At 44.0% G+C, this 20910-nt stretch overlaps 2 protein-coding genes across 7 annotated transcripts in view; one reads left to right on the forward strand and one right to left on the reverse strand.

Annotated features, from left to right (window-relative positions):
- Window positions 1-4253: 4253 nt before the first annotated feature.
- Window positions 4254-10240, reverse strand: YOD1 (YOD1 deubiquitinase). Of its 2 annotated transcripts, XM_010854221.1 has the most exons (3): window positions 9970-10240; window positions 8631-8790; window positions 4254-7618 (listed from the first exon to the last, which is right to left on the reverse strand). In XM_010854221.1, exons 1-3 carry the CDS (start codon window positions 9985-9987, stop codon window positions 6915-6917), a joined length of 882 nt encoding a protein of 293 aa, XP_010852523.1. In that variant the 5' UTR covers window positions 9988-10240; the 3' UTR covers window positions 4254-6914. The 2 variants fall into 2 exon arrangements, with proteins under 2 accessions (XP_010852523.1, XP_010852522.1); XM_010854220.1 differs by lacking the exon at window positions 9970-10240 and having other exon boundaries at window positions 6737-7618; window positions 8631-8999.
- PFKFB2 (6-phosphofructo-2-kinase/fructose-2,6-biphosphatase 2) overlaps window positions 10173-20910 on the forward strand; it is a 27863-nt gene continuing 17125 nt past the window's right edge. For 4 of the 5 annotated variants that reach the window (XR_826515.1, XM_010854219.1, XM_010854215.1 and 1 more), the window contains exons 1-8: window positions 10173-10259; window positions 10563-10919; window positions 12020-12127; window positions 18310-18435; window positions 18952-19048; window positions 19475-19541; window positions 19672-19746; window positions 20279-20335. Coding sequence is in view for 4 of the 5 variants with exons in the window: in XM_010854219.1 (XP_010852521.1) it covers window positions 12040-12127; window positions 18310-18435; window positions 18952-19048; window positions 19475-19541; window positions 19672-19746; window positions 20279-20335 (510 nt within the window). In the remaining variant the exon portion in view is untranslated. The remainder of the gene's footprint in view (window positions 10260-10562; window positions 10920-12019; window positions 12128-18309; window positions 18436-18951; window positions 19049-19474; window positions 19542-19671; window positions 19747-20278; window positions 20336-20910) is intronic. The other variant, XM_010854216.1, reaches the window with a different exon arrangement.

Raw genomic sequence — 20910 nt, forward strand, 5'->3', positions numbered from 1 at the left:
CTGTTAGGTCCATACCATTTCTGTCCTTTATTGAGCCCATCTTTGCATGAACTGTTCCCTTGGTATCTCTAATTTTCTTGAAGAGATCTCTAGTCTTTCCCATTCTGTTGTTTTTCTCTATTTCTTTGCATTGATCGCTGAGGAAGGCTTACTTATCTCTCCTTGCTATTCTTTGGAACTCTGCATTCAGATGCTTATATCTTTCCTTTCCCCTTTGCTTTCTGCTTCTCTTCTTTTCACAGCTGTTTGTAAGGCCTCCCCAGCCAGCCATTTTGCTTTTTTTGCATTTCTTTTCCATGGGGATGGTCTTGATCCCTGTCTCCTGTACAATGTCACAAATCTCCGTCCATAGCTCATCAGGCACTCTATCAGATCTAGTCCCTTAAATCTATTTCTCACTTCCACTGTATAATCATAAGGGATTTGATTTAGGTCATACCTGAATGGTCTAGTGGTTTTCCCTACTTTCTTCAATTTAAGTCTGAATTTGGCAATAAGGTGCTCTTGATCTGAGCCACAGTCAGCTCCCGGTCTTGTTTTTGCTCACTGTATAGAGCTTCTCCATCTTTTTCTGCAAAGAATTTAATCAATCTGATTCGGTGTTGACTATCTGGTGATGTCCATGTGTAGAGTCTTCTCTTGTGTTGTTGAGAAACGCTGGGCTGGAAGAAGCAGAAGCTGGAATCAAAATTGCCGGGAGAAATATCAATAACCTCAGATGTGCATATGACACCACCCTTATGGCAGAAAGTGAAGAGGAACTAAAAAGCCTCTTGATAAGAGTGAAAGAGAATGAAAAAGTTGGCTTAAAGCTCAACATTCAGAAAATGAAGATCATGGCGTCTGGTCCCGTCACTTCATGGTAAATAGATGGGGAAACAGTGTCAGACTTTATTTTTGGGGGCTCCCAAATCACTTCAGATGGTGACTGCAGCCATGAAATTAAAAGACGCTTACTTCTTGGAAGGAAAGTTATGACCAACCTAGATAGTATATTGAAAAGCAGAGACATTACTTTGCCAACAAAGGTCCGTCTAGTCAAGGCTATGGTTTTTCCAGTGGTCACGTATGGATGTGAGAGTTGGACTGTGAAGAAAGCTGAGCACGGAAGAATTGATGCTTTTGAACTGTGGTGTTGGAGAAGACTCTTGAGAGTCCCTTGGACTGCCAGGAGATCCAACCAGTCCATTCTAAAGATCAGTCCTCGGTGTTCATTGGAAGGACTGATGCTAAAGCTGAAACTCCAGTACTTTGGCTACGTCATGCGAACAGTTGACTCACTGGAAAAGACTCTGATGCTGGGAGGGATTGGGGGCAGGAGGAGAAGTGGACGACAGAGGATGAAATGTTTGGATGGCATCACCAACTCGATGGACAGTTTCCACATGGGTCTAAGTTCACATAGAGCTCAGTCTGTTACAAATGAAAAGGAACATTCAGCCTTTCCCCAGATATTAAATTTGGAGCTGATTTATTAAGACTCCACCTACAGACTGAGATTTGGCAGATATTGGTACAGAAGTCAAAGCAGTGATAAATATGTAACTTGAGTGCAGCAGCTGTTCACTAGCCCTCTTTCCTCCCAAAACATGCTCAGACAACAATATTTTCACTTCATTTATTTCTTCAAAATAAGTCATTTCACACAGCATTTAGGTATTTAAAATCATACACCTCACAAATAAAATTAATGCATCTTAATGACAATGGTAAAATCACATAAGTTATATAAAACAAAATTAGGCATCTTTCAGGTAGTAGCAGTAGTGCATTAACTTGAAAAAATGCTGGCAAATCAACAAAATGTTTTTAAACCAAGGAAGCACTGTCCATCTTTATTAGCAAAAAATATTTTGTGTCAAGAGAAACAGAACTTTGTTCTATTTGTCCTTCTCTATTACTTTCAAGTCATATTTTAAAGCTCTAAATTTGAGTTTTGTAGGTTTCTCATTGCTTCAGGAATTTCAACCTCTATTGCATTAATACAGGAAATACAGGACTACTGCCATTCTCTATTCCTTTTGACAAATTATATCTATTCTTTAAACTTAATACTTTTAAAGGAAAAACGTTACTTTTTGCTAAGGAAATTCTATTTCCTGTAAACAGTTTATGTGATAAATGGCACCAAGGTGAACTGGAAAACAAACAAGAATCAGGTGCCCTGGTCCTTTAAGTAACTTATGGGAGACAACTAACTACATATCCTATACCAGTCAGGCTCATGTAATCTGAGAGGAAATTGTAAACCTTTCCTAGGTTAACCTGTTTGCCTACAGTGTAACTAAATCATATTTTCACTATCCCCAAACTCTTTAGATGTAGGTATGCATTTTAAAAAACAAGTATAAAAAGGCATCATAGCAAAATGTTTATAGTCATGTTTTAATACTTTACTGACAAGCCTTTCTGTTATGGCCTTGCTTGTTAAGTCAATGCCAAGAAATGTGAACGGGTTAAGATGACACAAAGGCATTGCCTGAAACATTTTCTGAAAAGCATAATTCAAGAATAGGAATGCATTCATTTGAGAAGCTGTTCTGTTTATGTGGCACTTTATCTTCCTGCCCCTTTCTTCCTTTATTCTAAAGCAGCATGGGAGGGTTATTAATCTCCTCTAAATTCTACCAACCAAGACTTAAATGATCACTCCACAATCCAGTATCAATGTGATTTTTTCAAAGTCAAATATTTAAAGCACTGTAAACAAAATGCAAGCTAAGTTTTGGAGATGGAAAATTAAAGAAACTTTTTTCCCCAATCAGCGAAGTTTTATAATCTTTTTAAGTTGGATGAAATGTGCTAAATGTTAAATATCATAACTCCTAGTAAGAAAACATCCTTAGTTAATAAACTAGCTTATTCAAATCAAGTGTTTCACTTTAGACTTAGTGATGTTGCTTATGTATGACTTTTAAGGCCTCTGACTCAAAAATCAGCTCAAAATCATAAGCCTGCTTAGAAACAAATGAAGGGTTTTAAGAATCTAACATTTTCAAAGTTGCAGTAGTCATCTTTGAGCTACAAGGACAAATTTGAATACTGCATTGTACAATGAATAAAGAACAATCACATTATAGAAATAAGTAACATTTTGAATGCTAGGGCACAGAGCATGCTCCTAATAGTTACTGAAACGGAGTTTTACTGTTAGAGAATTACCAGAATGTTGTACCACTGGATACACTATTCACTGATGGTAACTTTTAATTAAGAAGAGCTGATTGTTGGCAGCTCAAGAACTATATTTTAATGTCTGACAAGATCGTCAGAGAGGGCTAACCTGTAAACTTTTATTTCATATTTTTAAAGTGCTGCGAATAATAGATTTGTGTTCTCAATACATGAAAAAACATGAAAATCCTAATATTTGAAAGTTTAGGAAGGCCACCTGACACATAAAGAGGAAAAAAAAAAAATCACTCTGCTGCTAATCTTATATATTCCCCATTCAATTTTTTTCACAAAAGACATAGAAAACTATGTTCAGCTAGAGGGGAACTTACAACATTCCTGTTTTAATGCCTATACAAGATAGAGTAAGCTGAACATGCAAATTAGGCATGGGCATTTACGGGAATGTATAAATATGTTCATTCATTCCTGATAAAGATTTCACTGGGACTTGAACTTCATGGAATAATCAAGTAGTATGTCAATATTAGTTTTTGCCAACAGGGTCAAGATGACCAGCCCCCAAACTTGCAAGGGTCTCACTTGACTGTGCCCATGATCCATTCATGAGAAACAAGAAATCAACCACGAACTACTAACAGTAGTTGTACCACACTGATATCTTCATATGGCTACCACATCACAAAATTCCCGAGACATTAATTTTAATTTCTGAAATCAATCTATCCAGAAGTGCATTCATAGCCCTACATCTAATCTTTAAATCCAAAGAAGAGTAAGGGAAAGAAGAGTTAAGGAAAGGAGGAGTAGGGGATAGGAAAGCACAATCTTGATTCATTTTGCTACTAATATAAATTAACCTCATTTTAACAACAAAAAAAAATTCTTGCAAGGCAGTCAAAACCTGAATGAATAGGAAGAAAGGTTTCACTCTGCTCAAGTGCAAATGTAAGAAAAAGTTTCTTTTTATCTTGGTGCAATGTTTTAAATTTCTGCGTAACATAAGAATTTACTTATGTTAACTAACTTCAAGTATATAGTGTTAGGCGCTCAGCCGTGTCTGACTGTGACCCCATGGGAGCCTGCCAGGCTCCTCTGTCCATGGGATTCTTCAGGCAAGAATACTGAAATGGGTTGCCATTCCCTTCTCCATTCAAGAGTATAAGTGCAATTAAAAAAAATCTTTTAACTTCTGTGAGGCTTACAAGCTTGAGTTCTGAGTAAGCACAAGTTTTGGTTTTTAATCCTCCACAATTAAAATGGTCTGCAAACAGTGCTTCATCTTGAATATCCCATGATCAGAACATTACTTAAAAAACTCCTATTGCTGAATTTCAGCAGCTGATTAATTTTAAAAAGTCGTTACTGAGAGTGACCTATCAGTGTCCAACTGAGGAATGCACAACCTAGTTAACAGGTATAACAGAATAAGATCCCCTAAATAAATAGTTGACACTTGTTATAAAAGCTTAAATATGCAAACAAAAACACTTAAAATAAGCTTAATTTTATAAAATATCCAGTTCTATATCCCTCCACTTGTTAAAACTAAAATCAAATGTAGATAAAGTATACTTAATTTTAAAACAACAAAATTTATGTTCAGAAACATCAATATATGCCTGGTATATAATAAATTACTCAATAAATATTTGTTGGATGAATAAACTTCTCTAAAATTCCAGTAAGCAAGTATCAAGTTTGGCCCTTGAAATACTTAGGAAAGGAAGACAAGGTTTATGAATAATAATGCATAAAGCTCAACTGGATTGGTGTTACCCAGTGGTATACTCTTAACTTACAGCTTTAAATTTTTCTGGGGGAATGAAGAGATACAAAATCCTTTTAGACCAGATGACATACAGGTACAAAGAGATTTTCAGTCATATTCATTTGTACACATGACTGCCAAACATCGAATTTCACAAGCTCCAAGTGCTATTTTAAGGCTCAGTAAAATAGAAAATGAAACACTTTTCAGTTAAACTGACGATAATAACTTATAATGCCTAAAAGTCCTATTCACACAAAAGGTATTCAAGAAAGGTCATCTAACGATTTAAAGCATATTTTTTGAATTGCTCCTTAAAGATACTTTTCTCCTAAATTGTTTACATACTCCTTAATTTTATACGATCACTTCTACCAAGTGAAAGTGCTGAGTAAATCTCAATTCTGAAACATTTGCCAAGAAGACATGCTAAAAGAAATATAAGTGCTTTAAGGTATACCATTGGTTTTTTTTTTTTTTTTTTTGGTCACTCCATGAAGCTTGTGGGACTTCGTTCCCCAACAAGGGATTGAACCTGCACCCTTGGCAATGAAAGGGTAGAGTTCTAACCACTGGACTGCCAGGGAATTCCCATACCATTGGTTTTCTAAGTAAGATAATAGAAAACAAGACCAAGATAACAAAACTTCACAACATTAAGCCTCTTTACATTATGTAAGATAATGCATAACAAATTAAAATTTAGCATCCCTGATCTTCAGAAGAATTAAGAGGTAGAACACTTTTAACTGGAAGATCTCATAGTGAAGCTAAGTTTTAGAGGGTATGCCTCGTGGATTAGCCCACCAAGCAAATGGCTACACATCTAATACTAGTAAGAAGCAGAATTCTGAGAAGGTTGAATAAGGCAAAGATTTAAAAACTATCATATTTTGTAAGTCAAATTCATTCAATGTTATTATCCCAATTACTTTAAAACTCTTCAAAAGTCAAGGTAATAGATGGTAGATAAACAAAGTATTAATTTTCAGAAACATGAAATCATTTAAGAGTGGCTTGACAAGGCTAGCATGAAAACAAATACTGTTTAGGTAAGCAAAAGATCTCTCAAAACCAAATGAAAGCATGGTGTTATAATTTTAGATGAAAAGTTATTTTAGGAGTTGGAGGAAGTGCTCTTAACAAAAAGCTGAGGAAATCAAATCCCTCCAAATCTTTAGTTAAAAAGGCAAAAACTGATCACTCAAGTTTCAAGGAACTTCAATTAAAAAAAAAAAAATCCTGCTTAATTTTAACGTTTTATCCAACGCGACAGATGAGTAAATGAGTTGCATTAAAACATGAGGCCCACGGTCTTTTAAAGCTTCAGTAAGCTGCTCAGGCACCTCTTCCCTCGTACATTCTCTTTTATAGACTAGAAATTCTTCACTGGGCACTATAAGTTCTTGTTTTTAGGTAATATTCTCAAGGAGTAGACTCATCTCTAAAAATTGCATGTTATCTACTTGTAACAACTGGTGAAGTACACATTTATAAAGTCTACCAAATTGCAATATGAAATCAGTTTCGACAATTCTGAGTATCTTCATTTGAGGAATCAATTCATAACATAGAAACTATTAACCCACTCAGAGTTTTTAAAAAGACCCAATTACTGGAGACACTGTGGATTATGTCCAGTGGCCTCACCTGAAGCCTTTCGCATTACCCCAAATAGGAAGTTGTTTTCTTCTACAAGTTAATGCTGCTGGGTGCTAGTTTATAATACTAATACTCAATCTTCAGGTCAGTGTCAGTAGGTGGCAAGGACCACCTATTCTGTCACCCAAGCAGAAAGAGGGCTGTATCACTGCTGTAGACACACATCTGTAAACTTGCACACTAATTTTAATCTTAACAAGGAATTCAGTGTCTTAGTGGTTTAAGGTTAAAAGGATGGTTCAAGCATTGTGTTCTTTTGTTCTTAAGGGTAACAAATAGCTTATTGGAAAACCCAGAGCCTTCTGGATCTGTGAGGTAGTAGGCTTCAATCCTCATCATGCATGGATCACACTTCTCCAAAGTTGGTATGGCCTGTCTCCTTGGCATGGTCCCTTGCTTCTGCTTGTCCAGTTAATCCCTTCTGACATACCATGCATCTCAGGGTGAAGCGGTTTACATCTGTAAACTGTCTCTTCTTTCTAGCTTCATCTGCTAATTCCAGTGCTTGCACAAGAACAATATCATCGTAAGAGGAGAAAATAGTCAGAGGAGGGGTGTCTGGGTCAGGGAAGACAAGATGAAGTGGATCATAGTGGATGCCATCATAAATGAGAAGGACCCTTTTGGTATATCCTGCATCTTCCCCAAAACGATCAATTCGTACGGTCTGTGTATCCACTACACATATTTCACATTGGTAAAATTTAGACAAAATGGATATCTCAATAGCTCCGCCCCAAGTATCGTCCCTTTTGATCCAGTCACAGTACTCTTCATTTGTTTTTCCCAGTATTGCCTCACTATAGAAGTCTGGATCACTTGCTACAATTTGTGCTATGAAGCGTCTCATCTCAGGGGCGCAAGCTGGATTCAAGACTCCTCCTTCAACAACATAGTACACACTGGTAAAGAGACAGGAGTTGTCTGCTGGGACTGCCATCCTGGTAAGCACAGGCAAAGTTTCCCTGACGTAACTAGGAGCACCATATTTTGTAAATGCAGGTGACGTTTTGGGCCTATTTTGGTCTTCTTCAACGATCAGCATGTCACCTGTCAAAAACAAAACAAATTCAGAACTTCAGAGAAAGTATAGATGAAACTGGGTGTTCACTAAGCAAGTCTGTAAATTACAAACAGGAGGAGTTAAAGTATAAACTGGGGTTACTAGGGAGAATACAGCTTTGCAAACATGTGACTAGTAATAATTCTTGTTCCCTGAATCTTCATAGAGATGAAAACGGAACAAAGAGAAAGACATTGTATTTCATTTAGTAAAGGGACCCGAGTTACACACTTTTATACCTACCTAAAAAGATACATTTCAAGAACAAAATTTTCTTATCCTTGCTCTCTGCAGTTTAAAAGCACTTCCAAAAGGTGTTTACGAAAGACTCGGCCACTAGGGGGTGCTCTCGATCTGAAATATCATATCTACCCTGTTCAAGTGTTTACAGGATCCTTGAGACTACAGAGAAAAGCTTTTAAATACCAATATTGCTGTTCAAGTTTTAATACTGGACAGAAATAACTGCTTTTGTCTAGAACTTGAAAGCGCCTTCAGTGGATGTGTCAAAGCAAACTCTAAAATGAATACAATTGTCAGAGAAAGTATAAATGAAGGCGATTGTAAAAATTAACCAGGACAGCAAAAAAAAAGTATCCTACATCCTTCAGACATACTGTCTTCTTTCAGTGATACAGGGAAAAAGAGCAATCAGGACAGAGAAAACATCGCATTTTAAAAATACTTCTGTGGACACAGAGGGAAACAAAATGAATGAGATGTTTTCAAGACAGACCAGAAAGCAGCCAGGAAAGAGGACTCCACGGCTTTTGAGCTTCTCACAGAGATCAGGCCCTCCCTGTCTCTTTCAAACTATATGTGAAGTCAAGGAGTTGCTGGACACTCGCCCTGGCCTCCGTCAGAATTCTCTGTTCTTTAATTTCTCCTATTCTCGTCCTCCAAACTGACACATAGACCTGGCCCTGACACCGTCTGTTCTCTTTTCTGCCCCTCTACGTCCTCCCAGGACCTCGCCTGGCCCAGCCTCGATTCCCGTACCTGACTGGATGGGCAAATCCTCCAGAATGGTATCCCCGTTGCTGAGATCCAGGCACTCGGGCGGGTATCCGACGAGGATTCGCTGACAGCCAGGGGAGATCCCAGTGATGGCGGCAATCTGGCCCTGGAGTTCCCGCACCCGGGTCCGGCTGGACAACCCCTGCAAAACATGGGTGCCCTCCTTGGCCTTGCAGCGGAGCCGCCACATAGCGTTGGTGCGGCCGCCCACAGGGCAGACACCGGCGGGGCCAGCTTTGGTCCCGGCAGCAGGCTGGCTAACGCCGCCGGGGCAACCAGCCGCCGGGTGGACTCCAAAATGGCCACCCTTTGCCGGTCCAAACATCGCGAGAAGTCGCTGATTTTACGGTTCTCGCGATACTCTTCGGCTTCTGTTCTAGTACGCTCTTAAAGAGACAACTAACTCCTGCCACTTCCGCGTCAGGAGGCAAAGGATGAGGGTTTATCCGTATTCCGAAAGTACGACTGGTCTTGCTACCTGTAGAGCTAGTGAGGTACCCTCCGCGTCGGAAGCATATATGCTCAAGGGAAGAGGGTGGGGGAAGGAGTTCCTGAATCAAAGCCGTTGGAATGTAGCCTTGCACTTAGTTAGGAAATTATTAAATTGGGGCTTCCAAACTACGCCGGGAGAAACAAGAATCATAGTTCGGAATGCAGACGAATGCCAAGAATGGTCTGTGAGTCAAATAACCAGTTAAAGACAAATAAGTACTCGTGACTATAGACTCGGCTGCTGCAAACATTGACTCATTGAGGTTAAGGGGCCGAACGACTGGCCTTTCCATCTCCAAGAGACTGTAACTTGAAAAGTCCATTGGCCACATCAGAAAGCGCAGTATGAGGTCAGCATCTGGGCACAGGGCAATTGCTACCTGCAGGAGGTGGTGGCGGTATAAGGAGGAGGAATGAAGACCAACGTGTGTCATTCAGATTCCAGTTCAGGCCCTAGACATACACATACCAAAAGGACTCCATTCCTGCCTTCAAAATAGCAAAGTACTCACGTAATCAGGAGAGAGGGTGGGGTGTAAAGGACACATAACCACGGAATTTCATAGCAACGTGATAATGCTAGATTATGTGGCTTTTTCCAAACCTATATCCCGAGAACAAAGCACGGTGCCTCGCAAATAAGTGCTCAGTAAATACTTGCTGAATGTATAAAACGGAGCTGTATAGGCACAGAGAGGGCAGCTGGGAGCTGTACAAAGTTTCAAAGAGGAGATACTATTTGAGTTGTTTTGAAGGGTAAATTTAATCCCCAAGGTGAAAGAGGAATAAAAACATCTCTGAATTTACCTCTCTTCTAAGAAATACGTACGCATTGTTCTTTGTCCATCCTGGACGCAGAGCAGCAAAGCCGACACTGCGTAGAGGGGATTTATTACCACAGTCAAGCATCGAATGCCCCCGGGGACAACTGTGCACTTGAAATGTGCAAACTCACTAACACTGTGAAAGTTTCTGCCTCTGATTAAGTTATATGGAAACAACACATCTTTTCAAACCTTTCAGGACCCAATTTTCTCCTGGAACAGTTTTCCTCTTTGGTTCTTCAAGATGGTCAAAACAACTGGTACAGCGTGGGTGGTAAACGAGAGAATAAATAAGGTGGGTAAGTCCGCTGGAGTACGAGCACGGGTTCCGGGAAGTCCCTGGTTCGGCGAGGAGAGTAGTTGATTTTCTTAGTTTACAGTGTTTGACCGAAGGGACTATGCCAACATCCTAAGATGGGATCCTCTTAAGTCCTTTGGTGTTTTACTGTAGCACGTGTTAGTCGCTCAGTTGTGTCCGACTCTCTGTGACCTGAAGCAAAGTATCTTCTAAAGTGTGTGCTCCAGTGCTTTGATTTAACGAGATCCCGCCGGGATTCAGGGAGGAGAGCGTTAATCTTCACAGCATTTTTTTTTCCAGTCACCAAAAAGCCACAGCCCCTCAAGACTCTCGCGATACTAAGGAAAAAAAGGTCCGGCTTTTTATTAACCCCGCCCCCAGCCGTGCTAGTTGCCAAGCAACGGTGTAGCCAACCGCCAAGGCGCCGGGAGACTCGCGAGCTCGCGCTAGTTCACCTTCACAGGTCCCTCCTCCTGCCCGAGCGAGCGTCCGCGAGCCCCGCCCCCCGGAGCCCGCGGGCGCTCGATTGGCCGAGGAACCTCTCCAGGTGAGGGCTGAGGCCGGGGTGGGCGGGGCCTTGCGGGGCACGTGACCCGCCGGGAGCTGGTGCTCCAGACCCCGGCCCCAGAGTCAGCTCCCGCCTGTTAGCCTCAACGGGTAAGTACCGGGGCCGCAGGCGGGAGGGGTCTTAGGGTGGACGGCGGCTGTGCGGCACTTTGAAGGGGTTTGACAGGCGACAGGAGGGGGGGCTGCCTGGACCTTGATGAGGTGCGGGAAGATGAAGCCTCGCTGTTCGGGGCAAGTCCGGGTTCCCCCCGCCCCCACCCCAGGCATTACCTGGAGTGCGTAAGTTTAGGGACCCAGAGCCGCAGCTGATGGGTGAGTTCAGAGGATGTGCGTGGTCAGTGGAAGAACTGCAGGGTCCCTGAAGCGCTGGAGGTCTTTCTCACGAGTCCCTTGTCTGGGATTGCGGAGTGAACTCGGGGCTCTCCCACTCCAGTTAAGACTCAGGACTTACCCCTTATGCTGCAAGTGACCTTGGGAAAGTTATTTACCGCATCTAGTTGCAGGGTGATAACACCATCGACTGCTTCCCAGGAGATGTATGGGGAGGAAGTGCGGACCAGGGGTTGAGAGTAACACCACAAGGGAAAGTGGTGACGTCCGGGGGCTGTACCCGGGTCCAGCTGCGGTTTTTCTTTTAGGGGACATGTTTGTGATGTTCCCGCTTCTCATTTTTTAATTTTTTTAATTTTTTTTTACCCCCCAGAACTGAATCCTACCATTGGACTGCAGTTGCTTTATGATAATAAACTTGATCTAGGCACAACCCACCCCATCCCCACCTGATGCCACTACTCTCCTCAGATTCTTAACCTGGAATCTGAGGTTAGGAAGGAACTTGGATAAAGCATTTAATTTATTAACCTCAGTTTTGCGATCTAAAATGGGGAGAAGCAGCAATGGTAGCAAAATCTGTTTTATTACAGGATTATTGGAAGGATTGAAGGAGATAATTTATGTGAATGTAAACTGCTAAGTCAGCATTATAAATGCAACTGTTCATAGATAAGGAAACAGAGGGCTGGAGATATTCATGACTTGTCCTAGGGCATGCAACTATTAACTGGGAGAAGGAGGGCTGGATTTGACACTTGGCCCAGGGTTCTTTCACTTGTACCTCAGTGGTCCTCTTTTGGGTGTTCTAAGGGTTCTTTCCTTCCTTCCCTTCTTTATATTCCTTTTGTCCCTTCCAGACATCTCCTGAAGAGTTGCCATGTCCGGGAATCCTGCCTCTTCCTCAGAACAGAACAACAATAGCTATGAAACCAAAGCAAGTCTCCGAATGTCAGAGAAGAAATGTTGTGAGTGTTGGGAAAGAGGAGGGGCTGCTCTGTTTCCAGGATTTTATTTTGGGAATATTGTTGTAATTCTAGACTTTGCTGCTGAGTGGGAGTGAGAAATAATTCTTTGACACGGGAATTTAAAACAAAGTCTACCAGGGGAATTTCCTTTCTGAAACAAGTAGACTCTGAAATGTCTGTCCTTGGGGCTAGACTCCTGGTGTAGCCCAGCATTTCCTTCCTGCTTTCTTTAACTGAATCTTTATCTTCTCCATCCTGGGAGTATTTGCCTAGTCAATTGATGAAGAAAGTTAGAGTAAGTATTATACTCGCAATAAGTAAGGCAGAGTGGCAGGGTGCAGGAATTCCTTGGGGCTGATACTGTTAAGAGTTTCTCTTAATCTCTTGGGCTAAGTTTTGTGAGAGTGCTGCTCGCAGCAGAAATTGCAGGTAGGAACCAGTTGCTCATTTCTACAGGCCTAAGGGAAATTGACCATGACATTTCACTTCTTGCCATGTCTGGGGCACTTTACTATCTTACAAGTTTAGTCTTTATAGTTTGCAAACTATTTTCCTCTGGGGATGGGTTTCACAGGAGCATTTCCATGCCCATCTTTTAGACAGAGACAACAGATGGGTTTGCAGAGAGATGAAGTGGTATTTCTTGTCCCCATGATCTGTGTGCCTAAGCACCCTTAAGACTGCAAGACTGTATCGCCCAGGTCAAAAGGTCCTGGGCATTTGGTCCCTAGATGTTTTGGGGAAACTCAAGGAAAGCTCACTCTGTCCCTGCTTCCAAGTTCCCTTGGAAACCTACCAGGCAGTCCTTCTCATTTCAGTAGTTATATTTATCAGCAGGTGGAAATAGTCGACCAGCATGAGACTTGGGATCATCTCATGTTCCAAACTTTCCCCAGAGTCTCAACCTTGATGTCACGCCCTTGTCAGTCTCATGATTAATGATGATCATCTTTTTTCACCTATCACTGATGAAGCTTGTTGGGGTTTGGCTGCAGCAGAGGCGGCTTGTTTGGGTGTGATCCTGGGGTTGGTGCACCTGTGTGATCAATGTCTTCTTTCTCTGCCAGGGCAGGAAGCCAGGTACCAAGGGCGAGCACCCTGTGGAAGATAGCTACTATAGCATGATATTTGGGTGTAGCCTCTGGAGTCAGCCTGCTTGGGTCCAAATCTTCTTGTTACTACTTCCTAGCTAGGTGCTTGGTTAAAAACCAAGTTGCTTGTCTGCCCCATGCCTCAGTTTACTTTTTGATATAATGGGGATACTAATAGTATCTCTCTGAGTGATATGAGAATTGAATGTGTATATATAGGAGAGCTCTTAGAAGAATGTTGGGCCTGTGACTAAACTGTGTTATTTTTCACTGGTGACAATTTGCATGTTGTGTGTGTTCCTGAAGCATTATATATAGAGTTATGTGGTAAATGCTGTGCTGGAATCTTAGTATTTAAAAGAGCCCTGTAAAGAATCATATTTTCAGTAAAAAGTGTTTTCTCCTCTTGTTTGACAATATGGTAGCCCAGATTTGGGGGTATGGAATGCATATCTTAAAGAGAGGTGCCCTCATGTTACTAGGACACTTGAGTCCAATAAGAGCAGAGAACAGGTGGTGGTAGTTGGGGGTGGGGAATTGATAACTGTGGAAGTCATGGACCCTGCCCAGTGCCCAGCATCAGCCCTTCTGGCTCTGCTTTTTTCCTCCAAAGGACTCTCCTACATGCCTTTCTAACTTTTTTGCAGCCTTTTTGTCTTGAGGTCTTTTGATTAGTCAAGGAAGCAATAATCCCAGGTCTCTTTCCATCCTCTAGACTCTAATTCTCGGTCTCCCCTTTCCAAATTCTACCCTTGTCTTCCCCATTGGAGGCATCTGGGTTCTTCTGAACCTCTGTCATTCATTTACCCCACTTTGTTCTCCTTTCACGTTTGGACTGTGAGATTTTGAAAGCCACAGTCCAAGGAGAAATACAGTTATGAGAGTATGTGTTTATTTCCCTTTTCTCTGTTACTTGCCTGTTTCTTGCAACAGGTTTCCCAGTCTGCTTAGTGTTCATACCCAGCAGCTGCTTTATTAATAGCTCGCCCATTATCCCATTACTGCTAATTACACCTGTTTGTTGGCTGACTTTGCCTCTGGGAAGTACCTGAACTGCAGGACTGTAGAATGTCTTTAGAGAGCCAAAGCCTCCAAAAGAGCATTACTGAAATTTCAGCTGCTCCCGGGATGGGGGAGAAGGGGGGTGGTGCTGGCTGAGGTGCCCTTAAGGTGCTGAGACAGCTGGTTTCAGGGCTCAGTGAAAGCAGGAATTAGGGGTAGCTGGGGAGATCCACTTGGTTTTCTTTCTTTGTTGCTTTTATTCTTTGATATTTTGAATAGGTCTGGAACAGACAGGTTCTCATGAATCTTCATGAGACAGATTCATATGAATCTTCCCCTAATTACAACACAGAAAGAAAGTGAAAAGCAAGAAATTTCTCATGATTTTGCCTGTGCCTATTAAGTTTGATCCTTTCTAAAATCTTATTCTGGTGTATCCTGTTACTGAAAATGGATTCACACCATACATTTTTTGTTCTGCCGCCATCTCTCCCCTGCTCCTTTTTAAAACTATATTCTGGACATTTTTTGTGGGTTGATAAGTTCAAATTTACTTCATTCTTCCATCAGCCTTGTATGGATATTGCCTCTGCCTGATGGACATTTACATTGTTTCCAGTTTTTCACCGTCACCAACAACAACGTAATAAGTGTCCTTGCGTATACACCTTTCCATGTTTGTGCCAGCAGCTTTCCTGTAGAAATACGTGGAGGAAAGATAGACACTTTGAAACACTCACAGCATTCCTCAAAAGGTCTGTATTGTTAGCAGTTTTTAATATTCCAAGGTACTTGATAGAAATTGGGCATTAAACTATAGCTACACTGGTTAACTAAAACATTAACTTTCTTAGTGTTTGGCTGCAGGACTTGGATATATTAGGCTTATATCAGTAAAACGGCAGGACATAATTGGCAGTTTATGACTTCTGATGAATACAGAGAAGGTATTACTAATGAATCACATAGGGCAGTATATTTCAAAATATTGGGGCTGTTGAGAACAAAAAGTGGAAGATGACCTTGGTCATGAGAAAGCCGGGAACTGTGGGCCTTCTAGACTACCCTTCAGGTTTAGGTTAGAGATCAGAGTTGTGCTGGCCACTTGGTTCCCTTTGTCAGGTGCTGACAAGAGCTAGTGACTGGGACTAATTGGACAGTCATGAAACTGGGAGTCTGGTCAGGGCCCTGACCTTGACTTTCTATTGCAGGACTGTGGGCCAAGCTCTTCCCTTTTCTGGGCCTCAGGTTTTCTGTCTACAGGAGGGAAGTTTTCACATGCTCATTTCCTCTAAGTGGGTTTGTGAAGGAAAGTAAGTCTAAGATTGAGAAAGTGAGTTCAACCTTGCATAAAGAAGGCAGAAGAGAATTTCAGCTTTGAAACAGCTTTCCAAACTTTGTCAACAGATATGTTATAATATGGGCTTCCCTGGTAGCTCAGCTGGTAAAGAATCTACCTGTAATGCAGGCGACCCCAGTTTGATTCCTGGGTCGGAAGTTCCCCTGGAGAAGGGATAGGCTACCCACTCCAGTATTTGTGGGCTTCCCTGGTGGCTCAATTGGTAAAGAATCCGCCTGCAATGCAGGAGACCTGGGTTTGATCCCTGGGTTGGGAAGATCCCCTGGGGGAGGGTATGGCAACCGACTGCAGTATTCTTGCCTGGAGAGTCCCCATGGACAGAGGGGCCTGGTGAGCTACAGTCCCTGGGGTCGAAAAGAGTCGGACATGACTCAGTGACTAAGTACAGCACAGCACGTGTTATAATTATATTGTGTCTGAAATTAATCAGCGTGAAGTGTCTACTATTCAGATTAAGGTGGTGATAGTTTTGTGTTTTAACAGGCAAGACTGAGTGTCCTAGTATTGCTGATGCGGTACTTTGAGATAGAAAGTATGGTTTTGTTTTGTCCTCCGGTAAATGAGCAGCCCTGTCGCAGCAGGTATGTGTGGGTGTGTCGTCGGCAGAGGGGGAGCTGCGCTGGGGACTGCCAAGCGGAGTCCTTAATGCCCTGTGCTTCCTTTTGTTCTTAGCACTGTGTCCTGTTTGGTAAACATGGAGCAGCTGGTTCCCTGGCTGGCTTCAGAGCATCTCCCAGGGATCATCAGTTCATTTTCAGCTTCAGGGAGGGTAAGAGGACATTTAGGGGAAGTGCGTAATGGGCTGGAAGGTGTGGGCCGAGCAGCACTGGAGGTGCAGGTAATGAGCCAAGCCACGGGGATTGGAAAGGGAGCGGCGCTGAGCTGGAGAAAGTGAAGACTCGGGAGGATTTCACTCCTGAAACCTGAGGCAGCCATCTGCCTGTTGGGGGTCAAGAGGTCAGGGATAAACATCAATGAGGCTGCAGCAGGGCATTTGCTTGCCTTTGTGCTCCCTGTTGGGACAAGAGACGAAAATCACTTCTGTTGCTCATCCCCTACCTTGGAGGGGCTCCTGCTCAGGCCCAGGAGTTTTCCATGTCCCCAGTGGGTGAAGGGCTAAAAGCCAACCCTTCTGACCCCAAGTCTGGGCACCCACCCCTCGCTTACTGCCAGGGCCCTGTTTGGGTACTGGGTACTTCTTGCCAAACACTCCTAGGAAACTCTCTTCCTTCCAAGGTCTGCTCTCTACCCATGCCCCTCTGCCCACTTCTCCACTGAGACCTTTTTACCTTCCCTTCTCTAAAAATGAAAGATGACATTCCCATCCAGGTACCACCAGTTTGCTGAATTGTTTCTTAGCCTTCCAGGGTGGCCTTGTCCCAGGGAAGAGAAGCAGCAGCTACCTGCTGGACGCCTTCTGGAAGATGAAGGTGCACGTGACTCTATCCCATGCAGTCTGTGCACAGGGCCTCACTTGTGGGAGACGCAGAGCCCGAGTCCCTCCCAATGACCTGCGTTTGGGTCTTGGCCCCGGGGCTGTGACTGGCAGCGTGCAGGGCCCTCTTCCACACTCCTTCCTGGCAGGGTGGGTAGGGAGGAGCTGTGAGTAAGTCGATCCTCATCAGAGGCTCTTTTTATGGAGAAAAGTGGATCCCAGTGACTCAGTGTATGTTTTCAGGTGTGTCACCTGGCCTCTGAGCATCTGGTTTGCTCCTGCTTGCCCAGGGAGAGCTGTCTGTGTAAGTGAGCATTCTTGAAATCCGTTTTCTAAGGAAGCGCAGACCAGTGGCTGTTCTGCTTCTAAACTGTCTTGCTTCTACCTGGGCCTTTGAGGCAGGTTGGCCGTAATGCCCTTGTGTGCCAGCTTTACCACGATATTCCTGAGGTCTAGTCAGATCCCATGTCATGTAGGCTGTGTGCTGTGCATGCTGAGTTGCTACAGTCGTGTCTCCTTGTGACCCTGTGGACCATAGCCTTCCAGGATCCTCTGTCCATGGGATTCTCCAGGCAGGAATACTGGAGTGGGTTGCCACTGCCTTCTCCAAAGGATCTTCCTGACCCAGGGGTCGAATCTGGGTCTCCTGTGTCTACAGGCAGGTCTTTACCATCTGAGCCACCCAGGTAGGCTTTGACACCATCTAAATCATTTCGAAGTTCTGGCTTAAACTCGTGTGGCCTGAGCACAAAGGCCCAAACAGGTTGAGGGCAGGAATTTTTTTTTTTTGATCCTCAAGATAACTCTTGCCTGTGGCTCTGAAGGGGTGGATGGGATCCTTAGGAGAGACAGTTTGTTGGATGTGTTACTGGAACCAGCTCAGTGCTGCACTGGTAGAGTCTCCAGGCCCAAGGCCTTCCTTCATGGCGCCGTCACTGCGTGTTACTAAATATTCTCAATGCTGAGGAAGATGCTGTGGCTACTGTCTTTCTATTCCTGGCCACTTTTTTTTTTTTTTTCTCTTTCACCTTTTGTACCTCTGTGAAGACCTTGGGCAAGTGGGAAAGACACCTCTTAGTCTGGGTTCTTTGGGCAAGTGGGAAAGACACCTCTTAGTCTGGGTTCTTTGTCTCCTAGGAGGTTTCCTCAGTTTGCCTTTCCAGTCCTCTTGGACCCTGGCCTCACTGAGGTGTATGAGAATCAAACCAGGTTCTGATCATGAAGGCTTAGGCGCCTGCACACTCTTGACTTGGCCTCTCATTATTTATTTCTGTTCCATTCCATTTCCCTTTAGCATGGGCATCTTACATGACAAACTCTCCAACCCTCATCGTTATGATTGGCTTGCCAGCCCGTGGCAAAACCTACGTGTCCAAGAAACTTACACGCTACCTCAACTGGATTGGGGTGCCCACCAAAGGTAGGTGCAGCTGTACATTCTTTGGAAGAGGAAATGATCAGTTCTGGGCCTCCCAGGCCTCTGGGAGACTTTCTGTCCCTGGCATCAAGGTTACAGGGTGCTCCTGGCAGCAGTTGTAGTTTTTCCTGGTTTACCGGCTTTATTCTCTGGCTATCCATTTGTTCCTCCTGTCCTTGGCTGGATTGGCTTAATTTTGGGGAAATGCCTTTGATAGGAGTATTAAGAATTAAATGAGTATAGGGCTTTACATTTCCAGAGCCCTTACATCTGCATTATTTAGCAGTATCCCTGTGGAATACCCAAAGTGGCTGAGAAAATTGAAAGTCAGATAATTTAAGACTTGTCCAGACTCTGTTAAGTCAGAGCTTGAACTTAACCTGATTCTTAATCTTGTATTGTTGCCAGCATACCATGGTGCTTTTTTCAATCCCCTTGGCCACTCTGACATTAGACCAAGAAGGCCGCTTTGGGACATTGTATTGTTTCACTGCTAAAGGGTGTGGGTGTCTTCTGCAGTGTTTAATCTTGGGGTGTATCGGCGGCAAGCAGTCAAGTCCTATAAGTCCTATGACTTCTTCCGGCATGACAACGAGGAGGCCATGAAGATTCGCAAGTGAGTCTTCTAGGCCTGACCGCCAGGCCAGCCCTTCCTTGGCCATCGTGAGACTGGATGTCATGGGGCTTGGTTTCCTTTTTAGTAAACACTTGGTGGGAATTTTAAGTGTAAGTTACCCACGGGGCGGATCACTGTGGACTTGGGTGGGTAGAAGAACAGGACTCAGAAAGTTGTGAGTGTTGCTGTAGGCTAAGTCTCCAGAGGGGGAGATATGTACTTGGGGTAGGGGAACATGAAAGATCCAGGAAGGTAGAAGAATAACGGGGAAGTTGAAAGGTCCAGCTGGGGAAAATTTTTGATCCGTGGGGAAGCTGAACAGAAGGGACTCGACCCCTGTGGCACCCCAGCGGTTCACGTCTCTGACTGTGCCTGAACTTGGCCTTGGCTCAGTCCCCTGGCTGATTTCCTCTGCTGTCTTGGCAGACAGTGTGCCCTGGTGGCACTGAAAGACGTGAAGGCGTATCTCACGGAGGAGAGCGGGCAGATTGCGGTAAGCCTTACTGCCTCTTCCCTGTCTCCACCGCTGCAGCAGCCTAGCTGCACCGCTCCGCCTGGGGTCCACCTCGGTGGGATTGTGTTTCTTGGTCCCCATTCCTCTGCCTCGTGGGCTGTCTTCCCAGGTGTTTGATGCTACCAATACCACTCGAGAGAGGAGGGACTTGATTTTGAACTTTGCCGAGGAGAATTCTTTCAAGGTAGACTTCATTTCCACTTTTTGCTTTCATGCGTTGGAGAAGGAAATGGTAACCCAGTCCAGTGTTCTTGTCTGGAGAATCCCAGGGGAGAGGGAGCCTGGTGGGTTGCCGTCTGTGGGGTCGCACAGAGTCGGACACGACTGAAGCGACTTAGCAGCAGCAGCAGGGTCTGCCTCCAAGCTGGAGGAAGAGGAGGGTCGGTGGAGGTGGGGAGTTAGGAGGCATGTGTGGACCTGCTTGACTCTGGTGGGTAAGGACAGGACCGGACACCCGATTCTCTCGTCTTGGTGTCTTACCCCCAAAACTTGAGCGTTTTCTTTCAGGTCCTTTCTCAGATCCTTAGCATGTATGTATGAGGCCCTGGGGATATGGTAAGAGCTATTTTTAAATGAAGAGCCCTCGAAGGCCACTTTCATGAAAGAAAATCTCTGGGGGATGTGGTGGCTGGGGTGGGGCAAGTGTGAACGTGTGCTCTTAATTGGCAGCCTGGCCATTTTTGACTCACCGATCGCTGCCTTCTCCCCCTGGGCAGGTGTTCTTTGTGGAGTCCGTGTGCGATGATCCTGATGTCATTGCTGCCAACATCCTGGTAGGTGAGCCCCCTGCACACACGTCTCTATGCCTTGCGTGTGTGTGTGTTGGTGGGGGTGGGTGGAGAGTCAGCTTGGTAATGAAAGCGAGAGGTAGACGTGTTTAGCAGCGCAGGGTGAGCTCTTAGATCTGCCACAACCCCATTTTATACTTCTCGACACTTTCCTTGGGAGAAGAAGCAGGCTTTGAGGAATAAAGTAAGAATTAGCTGTTGAATATAGAGGCTCAGCTTAAACTGTAGGAGTCCTGGCTCTGTATTCTGGGTATTAGCTAAGTGCTGAAACCTAGGTATGTTCTTAGAATGGATCAGACTCTTCATTATCTGTCTGGGCCACCTTTCAGGAAGGCCGTCTGCTCACCAGTGGTCTAACGTTTGGGTCAGCATTCTGGGCACCTTGCTGTGTGTGGTCACAGCTCATACCTGTGCCCATCTGATGGCTGTACCGTGCTGTGCTAATGGACGTCCATGCATTGTGTCACAGTGGTATTCTCCCAGCAGTGTGGGGCCTCGCCGTGGAGGTGTCTGGTCCGAGTCAGCCAGTTGTCAGATAGTGCACTTTATTCTAAGTGTCC

This window comes from Bison bison, unplaced genomic scaffold (genome assembly GCF_000754665.1).
Source record: "Bison bison bison isolate TAMUID 2011002044 unplaced genomic scaffold, Bison_UMD1.0 scf7180017864338, whole genome shotgun sequence".
Lineage (NCBI taxonomy): Eukaryota > Metazoa > Chordata > Mammalia > Artiodactyla > Bovidae > Bison > Bison bison.

Excerpts from the sequence above, each read along its gene's own strand:
- YOD1 (XM_010854220.1), bottom strand. The coding sequence starts at position 8,973 with ATGTTTGGACCGGCAAAGGGTGGCCATTTTGGAGTCCACCCGGCGGCT. Across the intron at positions 7,619-8,630 it reads GGATTTGCCCATCCAGTCAG|GTGACATGCTGATCGTTGAA; the intron begins GTACGGGAATCG and ends TGTTTTTGACAG.